General features: G+C 44.2%; 1 protein-coding gene across 1 annotated transcript; it reads right to left on the bottom strand.

Moving 5' to 3' along the window:
• Positions 1-2115: 2115 nt before the first annotated feature.
• LOC146189998 (thymidine kinase, cytosolic-like) lies at positions 2116-10952 on the bottom strand. The gene is made up of 7 exons (XM_084604723.1): positions 10720-10952; positions 10626-10657; positions 10417-10530; positions 10262-10355; positions 9432-9521; positions 7790-7909; positions 2116-6521 (listed from the first exon to the last, which is right to left on the bottom strand). Exons 1-7 carry the CDS (start codon positions 10792-10794, stop codon positions 6429-6431), a joined length of 618 nt encoding a protein of 205 aa, XP_084460849.1. The 5' UTR covers positions 10795-10952; the 3' UTR covers positions 2116-6428.
• Positions 10953-11151: the final 199 nt, after the last annotated feature.

Genomic DNA, 11151 nt, shown 5'->3' with positions numbered 1-11151 from the left:
ATTAAGTAAAAAATGTGCGCGCACGTGTGTGAGGATCCATCCAGAAGGGGGCTATCACCTCCCATGGCTGCTAACCAAACTTATTTTATCTTAAAATTGGCATTTTTGCAACTGTTCACGAGGATTTAGTCATTTATCCATTTAGGCCTGCTTTATGTTGACATCTACGCACTTCCCTTTAATGGGGCCCCACCAAGGTGGTGCAGTGGTTACGGCGCTCGACTACTGTTCCCAAGGATGCGGGATCGAATTCCGGCCTCGGCAGCTGCTTTTCGGCGGAGGTGAAAAGCAAAGTGCCCGTGTGTTGTGCGATGTCGGTGCACATTAAAGAACCCCAGGCGATTGAAATTTCCGAAGTCCTCCACTACGGCATCTCTCATAGCCTAAGTCTCCTTGGGACGTTAAACCCTACAAACCAAAACTAAACCAAACTAACCAACCTTTAATGGGCTCAAATTATGTATGGATATCGCCGTGCACAACTTAGAGTTGCATTGTTTGACAAGTCATTGCTTGATAACCTACATTTGACTTTGGATTCTTCGATATCCATACATAAAGATGTATGTTGACATCTACGCAATTGCCTTTAATGGGCTCTCATATTATGTATGTATAAAAGTGAAATGTGTTCTTTGGCAAGCTATAGCTTGATACCAACCTGCAACTCTATGCTGTGCACGGCACTACATAATTAGTGCTACGAATATGTACTGTACAGCTGCTAATAAGAATTGAGCTGCAGTAGCAAATGTTCATGCAAAGCTGGTTGGAGTGAAACATGCAGAAATTGCATGTTAAAACTGAATGTAGTTTTATTTATACAGTGCAGCTAGAGCACAGTTGGTCATTACTGCATAATTAAACATATAGCAAATTAGTCCAATTTCTAAATATGCAAGGATCAATAATATACTTCCTCATTCTCATTCGATTCATTCATTAAGTTCTCATTCGAAGTATGCATTATTATGACGTTATTTTTCAAACCACTGGTCCTACCAATGTGCATCGCATTCATTGTTCATTCACACCGGGTGCTATGCTTGTATGGGAGGCATTTCTTGAGGATAATTTTATTATAGCACTTTCTTGCAACCAACTTATAGTATTGTTGCCAGCAAATACAGAATACACACCCTTTCGTACCTTATATGTATATTCAGGTGAGTGATTTAGGCGACAAAAATACTTTTTCCCATGCACACTCACCTTCTGTAGAGTGTTGGCTGGCAGATTATAACAGTAACATCATCTTAGTCAGGCCGAATGTAATTTAAAGAACACAAACTAAAATGTCTAATGTCTCTACTTCATAGAAGAATCCCCCAGTGAAGCATGGAGCTCATGCTTGCACTGCCGTCATTGCTCATACATTTTAGCGCTTAATTAGAAGTCTCTCTTAGGAAGGGAATGTTGAAAAAAAAAAAAAAGCCCAGTATTGATCTAGATTTGCAAAAACCACATTTACAAATATGGTCCATTCAAACACTTCGTAGGACTTTACGGGCTCCTTATTACAAACCATGCCTGTTCTAGGACTACAAAAATATCACCGAAGTGCACATTTGCCGAACACTTGCAAGCATTTTTACAGATGCGAATCGCTAACGAATAGCATTATGGGAAGTGCTGCATACTAGTGTAAGGCCTAAATAGGACTAATGCACAGAGACAAAAGCCGCATATTGTTGGACAGCTCCACAATGCCCCGCAAAGCAGGGAGACAGGCCAGAAGAGGATGCCTTTACTGACCAAGTTTGTTTTTGGGCGTGCCCACCCATCCACGTGCATTTTTGACGTCTAATTGTTTGCAAACAGGGAGGTCTACAAGTTGTCTTGCAGCATGCTTTAGTATTCGTATTTCTGGCTGCCATTCACAGATATGCTGGGGGATGTCTAAAATAATAGATTTTCCACACTTTCCCTACTGACATTGGTATTTCACTACACGGTTTGCACTATTTACCAGTTGTGCGCGTCCCACTGCAGAACTTTGCGATGGAAGCACTAGCTGAATCAAAAGCCTCAGTGCAACTGAGAGTATTGAGATGATCTTCATTGAATGCCAACAAATCTCACTCAATGGCTGTATGGAATCATATGCTGTCATGTCAACAGTAAAACATCCATGTTATTTCAAAACATCTTTTTTATTGGCCTGCTTCGTGGTTCATGTAATGACAGATGTTCATCATGAGGTTTTGTAATGGCACGTCACAAAGATGAGGTGAGATTGTGCATATACAGTAGGAAAAGGCAAGAAATGATATTCGACTAAAGATATCAAACATATGTGACAAGACATACAAAAATGTGACAACTGTGCAAAAAGCTCAGGAGAATGCCAACATAACACAAATCCACTAAAGGTATGAGATAAAACCGCTCAGATATACAAAACATTTAAGGGAACTGCTAGCCATGAAACGAGAGCAACATTATCAACAAGTGCAGAAGAGACTATTTTCTAGAAAGAATTGGCGACACTCGTGTCATCAGATTATAGAAGAATGTGCAGAGTATAACTAATATTTATATACAACTTCTGCGAGAACTATTCAGTGGAAATACCAGCACCATATACTGCACTGCTATCACAGTCTTCCTCCAGCAGAGGCAAAAATACCAAACAGGAAGTGCCAAGAGAGAAGAAAGAACCGTTAATTTCTTGCCACTTGCCTGTAAGAAGTATATCCGAATGGTTGGACTTAACGGTAATGCCTCTGAATGCACTGGCTTGGTAAGTAACCGTGAGGCTGGAACAGTGATGCATTGAAATTTTTTGAGAATTTGAATAGCTAACGTGAAATTACAGGCTTGGGACTGTGCAGAAAATTTGTTTTAATCCCTTCACAGTTCAAATTACCAGCAGTTGGCTACAAGGCCAGAATGGAGGGGATAGTGAAGAGCCTTGAAACAAGATTAGTATATCTGGGTGTTCATGTAGGGAAGGGATATGTAGCTAAAGATGATAGTGAATCAGATGGGAAGGTGAGATAAGAAAAAATATGGCCGATTTGAATAGTTAATCAAATACGAAGTAGGTGCGTAGCACCTTTTATCCCAGTTATACCTTTCATGCTTTACCACACATATCTGCGCTTTACACTCTCTCCAATATCTTCCCTCAGCTCATGCAAGAGGTGGCCAGCAGTCACAAAGACAAACAGCGCCGACGGTTGCGCTTCCAAAACACACAGCACACAAACCTAAGTCCCAAACATTCCCATCGCCCTTGGTCGGTTGCGCGCAGGCGGCGGTTTTAAAGGGACATATGTCCAGGCGTCTTCCCGAGAAGATACTGACAGCAGCTTCCTCTGCCGTACATTCTCCCCAGCCCGTGTTTCGCCGCAAATTATGGCCTCCGCGCCCTTTCCCCTCAAACCGAGAGACAGAGCAGTTAGCGCCAAACCCACAACCACTGCGCTTACGCATTGCTTTTTAACTGCTCTGGTTTGCCTCCTTCGCGGTATGGTCGAAGCGCGACTTTTCTGAGAATCGGAACGGACTGAACCGACGGCGTCGCCCGTTTCCATGTGTTCCTATACCACTTCCGAAGAGCGGCCTCCTGCGCGACAGTCATAAATAAACTTGCGTCAAGCTGCCACTTGACTTTGGCCGCCCCTTCGGAATCTCCCCCGTGACAGTGGACCCGCGGTGAACACTTCGTTTCTGGAAGAAGCCTGCAAACTTAACTGTCGATTTATGGGCCTCCAGCTTTCCGGTTCTGCCTTCCTAACCATTGTACTTCAGCACACCGAGCACAGCGAACCTGCGCCGCAGTGCAGATGACCCGGCTTCATCCATTGCGACGCGAAGCAAACGCACACACGCTTGTGCAACGCTGCCCAGCGACCGCCGCCATGTTCGCAACTGACACGCCCCTCTCTCACTGTCTTACTCCATGCGGTCGCTCCGCCCCTCAGTGTTAAGTCGCGTGATGCGGGCATCGCCACTTTCCCTTCCTCCTCTTTAAGTTCATGAAGAGATGGATGGACAGAGAGAGCGGCTTCTACTACAGCTCTGCGGCCGCTCCACCTCCTCAATGCTGAGCCGCGAGACGTGTAGCCACCTTCTCTTTCTCCACTTCAAGTTTACGGAGAGAGAGAGTTAGTGGCTTCGGACAGACTTCGGCGAAATCTGTGATTGCGGCTAGTAGTGATACGCACTAAAAACTTACTGACATAATGTGGCCGTAGCTGCTGTGGGACATGTTTGAGTGGATATTAATGGGTCAGAACAATATCGACTTGGCTGACAATGATGAAACTAATGTATGTATAATGTGACCCCATATGACACGTTTCATAACAAAGCAGAACAAAAATGCAGCAAGGCAGTGGTTCCAAAACCAAATGACAGTGTGTGTATATGCGTGCGTGCGCACGTGTGTATATATACGAGGGAGGCACAATGATTTATTCTGACATTTTGGCCGAGGTCTGGCCTAAACGTCAGAATAACCTATTTTCATTTGTGCGTGCCTACTACATATTTTCTGGACACTGGATCAAAGAAAATTTTGAGAAAGCTTTATATATATATATATATATATATATATATATATATATATATATATATATATATATATATATATATATATATATATTTCGCATGCTAGCAAGGTGATGTTGAAAATCTTCCAAGGTAGGCTGCAGCAGTATGTGGATCGGGAGCTTTCAGACGTGCAAGCTGGGTTTCGCAAGGGCAGAGGAAATAGAGACCAGATTGCCAACCTTCGCAGGATCATGGAAAAAGCAAGAGAGTTCCAGAAACCCATCTACTCCTGCTTTATTGATTATGCGAAAGCGTTTGACTGCGTAGATCACAGTAGATTGTGGCAAGCTCTCCAAGAGATGGGAGTTCCAATTCACCTCATCTATCTCCTCAGGAACCTGTATGAAGGGCAAGAGGCCACAGTCAGAACTGGACATGGTCTTACCGATTGGTTTCCGATTGAGAAAGGAGTGAGACAAGGCTGCATACTGTCGCCCTGCCTATTTAACCTATACGCTGAGTGCATCATGAGGAAGGCCGGTCTGGACGAGTCATCAGCTGGAGTGAAGATTGCTGGAAAATGTATCAACAACCTTAGATATGCGGATGATACCACTTTAATGGCAGAAAGTGAAGAACTCAAGAGACATCTGATGTGCGTACAAGCAGAGAGTGAGAAGATTGGGCTTAAACTGAACATTAAAAAGACAAAGATCATGGCGTCTTGCCCTATCAAGTCCTGGAGCATCAAGGGACAAGAACTGGAAGCTTTGACAGAATTTCTCTTCTTGGGCTCCAAGATTACCCCGGAAGGAGACTGCAGCCATGAAATTAGGAGACGCCTGCTTCTGGGAAAGAGAGCCATGGCTAGCCTTGACCGCCTAGTAAAGAGCAGAGACATTAGTCTGCCAAGGTCCGTATAACTCGTGCTATGGTCTTTCCAGTTGTGATGTATGGATACGAGAGTTGGACTGTGAAGAAGGCTGACCGCCGAAGAATTGACGCGTTTGAATTGTGGTGTTGGCGGAGACTCTTGAGAGTTCCTTGGACTGCTAGAAGATCAAATCAGTTGATATTGTCGACCATAAACCCTGACTGCTCAATGGAGGGTCAAATTATAAAGTTAAAGCTCAGCTACTTTGGTCATCTGATGAGAAGAGAGGAGTAGCTGGAGAAAGATTTGATGTCTGGAAAGGTTGAGGGTCGCCGGAGAAGGGGTAGGCAGCGAACGCGATGGTTAGATGGCATCCTCGAGGTGCTTCACATGAAGTTATGTGATGCTAGGAAGATGGTGAGAGACCAGAAAGTGTGGCGTGATATGGTCCATAGGGTCACGAAGAGTTGGACACGACTGAACTGATATATATATTATACACAGGTCAGAACCCCATATGACACGTAAACACGTGTCATATATGCGTAAACCACCACATATATATATATATAGGGTGGTTTACGCATATATTTTACGCTCACTTATTCTGGTTACCGGGCAAAGATCATAAACAACAAAGACAGTGCGATGTAGAGACATGACAAGGTATAAGATGGTGGGACTTATAAGAAAAGCAAGGGATTATTGCCAATGCTTTCGAAGCACACGTCACTGGGTATAGCAGCATGCTTATATCATGCTTGTTAGTCACGGTCAGAAGAACAACGAGCATACATCAGCGAATAATAAATGTAATAAATGGAGAATAAATGCTTTTTGCTTGCATGCAACAATGAAGATTAAGATGCATTTGATATGTATGAAAGTACCACACATGCATTTGCATGTAAGCATAGCAGACCTTTTCATTTTCTTCAGCAACGCGAGAGATGAGCTAATGTTGAAGCAAGCTCCATGTCATTTTGACCGTGACTGTATATGCGAAAAAGAAAAAAAGTGAATAAAACAAAAATTATATATATAAAACGCGAAGCTAGCACTCTTTGGAGGAGGAGCTTTCCTCGTCCTGTGAATAGCACGCTCGGCAGACAGCCATGTACTTCTCGGCACCTCCGATGACTTCCACCTGAAAATTTGCATACACGCACTGTAAACTGAGACGCATATGACCTGAGTGCAACCAGATTACAAAAAAATAATATCCTTTACACAAACAAAATTTCACAATCCTTGTGCACTGCGTTTTATAGTGCATAATGACCTTAGTTGCTTATGAGCGGAATTAAAAGTTTATTAGTCTACAACATGCAAAGGATATAAAAGGAAATAGACTTCCTCCATGCTTTGCAAACAAACGAGGTGTTACTAGGTACAATCAATGGTGAGCTCGTGGTAAACCCAAGACCATAGAGCAGCAAAGCGGAGAGGTCATAACTGAGTGTTTCGAGGGTGCTGCTTGTACTTTTCCTTGAATCACACTGAGTGGTTGATGCCTTGAAGTTAGTGATTACTCTCATAGTACACGCAAGTGCTCTGACCATGTATGACGTATTTTGAGATACTTCGGCAGCGTGCATCGTGTGCGTAGTTTGTCGTAAGCAGAAAGTGTTGCTGCTGAACTTGGCATGAATCAGCGAACAAAATTAACGCCCTGAGATTAGCACCCTGTGGAATTTCACTCTGCTACAATCGGTAGGAAAGCGCCGGCATCCTCTGAGCTGAGCAGACGATTGTTTAGTATTTGTGAACGCACCTTCACTGTGTTGTGCACGGACAGCGCTTCACTTAATCCATTCAAACCTCGACTCAAGGGTGCTGCAGTACCGTAGTGCGCCTTCTTGCAAACAGAATTGCTTTTGAAGGAACGTGCATTTCTCTGCGAGCGTAGACAATGCCAGCACTGTATTTCATCCCTGTACGAGAGTGAGGCTTCCTTCCAGTTGTAAAGGAATTGCCACTGCAAGGGGATGCTGACGTAGCTTTTTTAAAACGAATATGCTTTGTAGTGACTTACCTCAGCAAAGCAGAAACGATATATAGCCGGCTGGCATTACATATCAGCCACCATTCGAAGAAATTCAGCACAGCAAACTGGCATGGCTTAATAACTACTCGATTTTTGTGGTGGCTATTAACAAGCTTACCAAATTAGTGCCTAGTATGGGCTGAACCTTGTTAACATTTCCACACTTCGGGCACATCAATATCAGAACACACAAAAACATTGCCCCCGATTAAGCACCCCACATAATTTGATGCGAATTTCATTCATATAGTACTGGGCCAGACATACTTACATTCATCGCCACAACAACAAGGTTGTTAAACAAGGCTGTCAAGCCAGTCCACTAATGAAGCAATAAAAATACATCGTCTGTACAACTAAGCACTAACCTCTTTCTCTTGCCCTCGCCGTTTTGTGTAGGCTGCCTCGGCATAACACAGCATACAGACTGCAGAGAGCTTTATGACACTCTCCGAGAGTGGGACAAGCGTCAGGATGCTTGGGAACCCCTGCAACAGCAATGGGAACACACATGGGTCAGATGCTGCAGATCTGCTGAACCACAGTCTCCTATGAGACACATACTGCAAGTCGAGCCTAATCCGAGAGGAAAAATTGAGAGACAAAGCTCTGCACTCCCTAAACAGGCAGGGACATGTACGCACATGTACTTGCACCTTGGCCCTCTTCCAAGCTTCACCAGTTGAAAACGGAACAAGCCAGCCTGAACAAATGCCATGCACAGTTTCGAGCTTTCCATTTCATCGTCCCCTGAAAAAATGGAACTGAGCTGGTCCCGAAGCTTTGGGATCTCGTTTTTAATCTTTGGCTGTTGCGCTCTTGGCACGGTCCTGTTGCCAATAAGTGCAAGCAACAAATTGGCACTAGCAGCAAGTGCAGACTTTCCAGTTAGCATTTTGCAGATCACACTTGTGGCACACACGTGCATTTGTATTTGGCCACTTTCCTGGGTAGGTAGCAAATTAATTTTTACTCAATCCCCACAGGAAGCCATATCTTGCGGAAAAGACCATTAACCTAAATTAACGCCGCTTTTACACACGCGCCAATGATACCAGCCTGACGCAGTTGTGGTGCCACGGTTGTGACCTTCAGAGTGCCACTGGCTGCAGTCACTTGAGTCAGGCTTACTGCAGTGGCTAAACTTTATATTTTAGAGCCTCAGCTCTTAGCTTGTTCCTCGCTTTTGCAGTGCAGTAGTGCAGATCTTTTAGCCTTGCCATCCACAGTCCAGACCTTGGAGACATGCCAAGGTGGATGTCAAGACATGTTTATGTCTTGATGGGAGTTTTGGGAGTGTACGGCACGCTCTGTGAACTTTTCAGGGCCCCTGTACATTGTGCGTCTTCTAAAGGTGGAGAGCTCGGAGTGCTCTAGGGCGGCACATTTGTTTTCTGCCGGGCATTGCCACTCAAGTCTTGTGAAGCCTTATTAGGCCTTGTTATTGATATATTCTATTTCTGTTGGAATAAGTGTCTCATTACGATAAGTCTTGTCGTTTCCTTTGTCTCTAAAATGCTCCAGGGAGTTCCAAAGTAGTAATACAGCTGGCAGAGCTTGGAACACTGCACAGCCCTGGCAGAACTTTGTTGTAACTAGTGCTGGTGCCCTAGTCACAACAAATGTTTCACTAAGAACAGACGACTACAATTACCGCCATCCCCGTCAAAGAAATATGTATGGCAAGGAGAGGAAATCTACTCAGCCTCGTCTTTCCATTGAGTATGCCTTTTGATATCACTTTAATAATTTTTTTTTGGTCCTGTGGTATTGGATACGCCTAACTGGAACTGCTGTTCAGGTCCACGTGTGCCAATTCTTCATAAGAAATAATACAAAATCTCCCACAATAGCAGAAAAAGCATTCATCCAAGCTACAGAAACTTGCAGGAAGCGGTCACAGGAAAGCTTGATAGGCGAGAGAGCTAAGCTGAATATTAAAAATTAAGAATAATAAGAAAAAAAGTAATAAGTTATCCAACATTCAGATTGACTAATCTACACAATCACCTGACGTTGGTAGGTGCCATCCAAAGCTGCGATGACCACAACCTTTCCAGCCTCCGCCATGTCCTCTGCAAACTCAACAATGTCGGGAAACTGCAAGCGAAATGCTCATTAGTGGAAGTTAAAGTTGCAACTTTAAAACAAATCAATATTTTCTGTGCACAACATTCTGCCAAGGCATGATAAATTGTCTCAAGTGCTAGCAACAACCGAGCTACTCAGGCTGTTTATCTCACAACCAATTCTTTCCAAACGTTAAATATGTCACCTAACTATGCCTTGGCGTTTTTAAACACCAAACTTACAGTTACGGATTCTGTTGGCATGTTTGCCTGTAGCGATGTTTATATGTTACATTTTTTCGTTCCCTTTGACTAAGTATTCATCTTGTAACGATAGAACTGCCTAAAAAATGTTGCCGCTCAAAGGTTGTTTAGCCGCCGACCGCTAACAGCCTGCACACACAACTGAAAAACGGCATATCCAGCCAACACAAGCGCCGTACCTTACACTATACTTGATAGCATAGAATGCATTGCAAAAGAGTATTATATGCACAGACGAGCTTTTGGCGCGCGCTCATTTAGGGCGCAGCAACCTTCCACGTCGCGCAAAAGTTTTGGCGGGAAAGCACGCAGGACCTAGATCTTCAACCTGTCTGCACCGACCATGATGCTCATGTGTTAATCGGCGCTGTAAATGACGAACTTCGCTGAACAGAGCTATAATTCTGACACGTGTCATTTATGATTAGGTGCCTCAAGTGAGCTGGTATTACTTCACCGTTAACCATACCATATGGTCACCAATAGAAAAACAATATGCGTGCTTACAAATTGCCCTTCGTCAATGCCGATGACCCTGAATGCTGAAGATGTGTCCCTGAGGTTCGACAGTGTGGTCGCTTTGACTGCTGCCATGGCTTGCCTGCAAGGCGCACACGGTGTTAACGCTAACTAAAAGCTTACAGGCGTGCGCCGTAACTTACCGGTCGTGCGTGCTTATGTTTTCGACATCGTACCGGGTGTCGCCAGCATATTTGACGATTAAGCACTTGTGGTTGGCGACCTCGTAGCGCTTTAACCGCCGCATCAGCTCGGTTCTGTGGAAGGAAGATTAAACGTGGATGAGCGCTCAACTGCATAACTGTAAATTAACATGGAAAATGCGCTGTTACTATCGAAGCACCATACTCACGTTTTCCCAGAAAACATAGGTCCAATGATGAGCTGCAGAAGGAGTAACAATTCAAAAAGTCTGTTACGTAACACGGCGGGCGTGGGAACGTTACCTGAATTTGACCCCTCGGTTGCGTGTGAGCGTTGTTATGGCTCGCCGGCAAATCACAGGATCCTATGACAAGCATGGCTTTGCAGTTCGGCGGTCAGGAAAACGAAGCTGATACATAAAAGGCTCCAGGAAACCTCAGCTGAGCAGCGCGCTCAATGTCGACCAAAGCGCATTTAGGCGCGAAAGCCAACTGAAAGAAGGCGCGCAAACGGCGCAATGGGCTGATTCGATGCATTCAAGGATTCAAGTGCTGACATGCCTCTTGCAGCTGTTTTGTTTCTTGTTTGGTCGCCGTTGTCAGTAAATATGCTGCGTTTGTAATCGCATTAGCTACAGTTTGATTGCATTTGTACTTGTCATCACATATGACCTCAAAATATTTCGTGACTTCTTGATGAGTACAGAAGCGAACAACCTCGCGTATGCGTTTGTG

The sequence above is a fragment of the Amblyomma maculatum genome, chromosome 5, assembly GCF_055883805.1.
Source record: "Amblyomma maculatum isolate TAMU_Amacu chromosome 5, ASM5588380v1, whole genome shotgun sequence".
Classification (NCBI taxonomy): domain Eukaryota; kingdom Metazoa; phylum Arthropoda; class Arachnida; order Ixodida; family Ixodidae; genus Amblyomma; species Amblyomma maculatum.
This window is presented reverse-complemented; position numbering and strand designations above follow the sequence as displayed.

Bases quoted from the DNA above. Each gene is read 5' to 3' on its own strand.
- LOC146189998 (XM_084604723.1), bottom strand. From the start codon at position 10,794: ATGCTTGTCATAGGATCCTGTGATTTGCCGGCGAGCCATAACAACGCT. The intron at 9,522-10,261 runs GTAAGCACGCAT...TTTCGCTTGCAG, and splicing joins GCATTGACGAAGGGCAATTT to TTTCCCGACATTGTTGAGTT. The intron at 7,910-9,431 runs GTGATTGTGTAG...TTGCTGTTGCAG, and splicing joins ATGGCACCTACCAACGTCAG to GGGTTCCCAAGCATCCTGAC.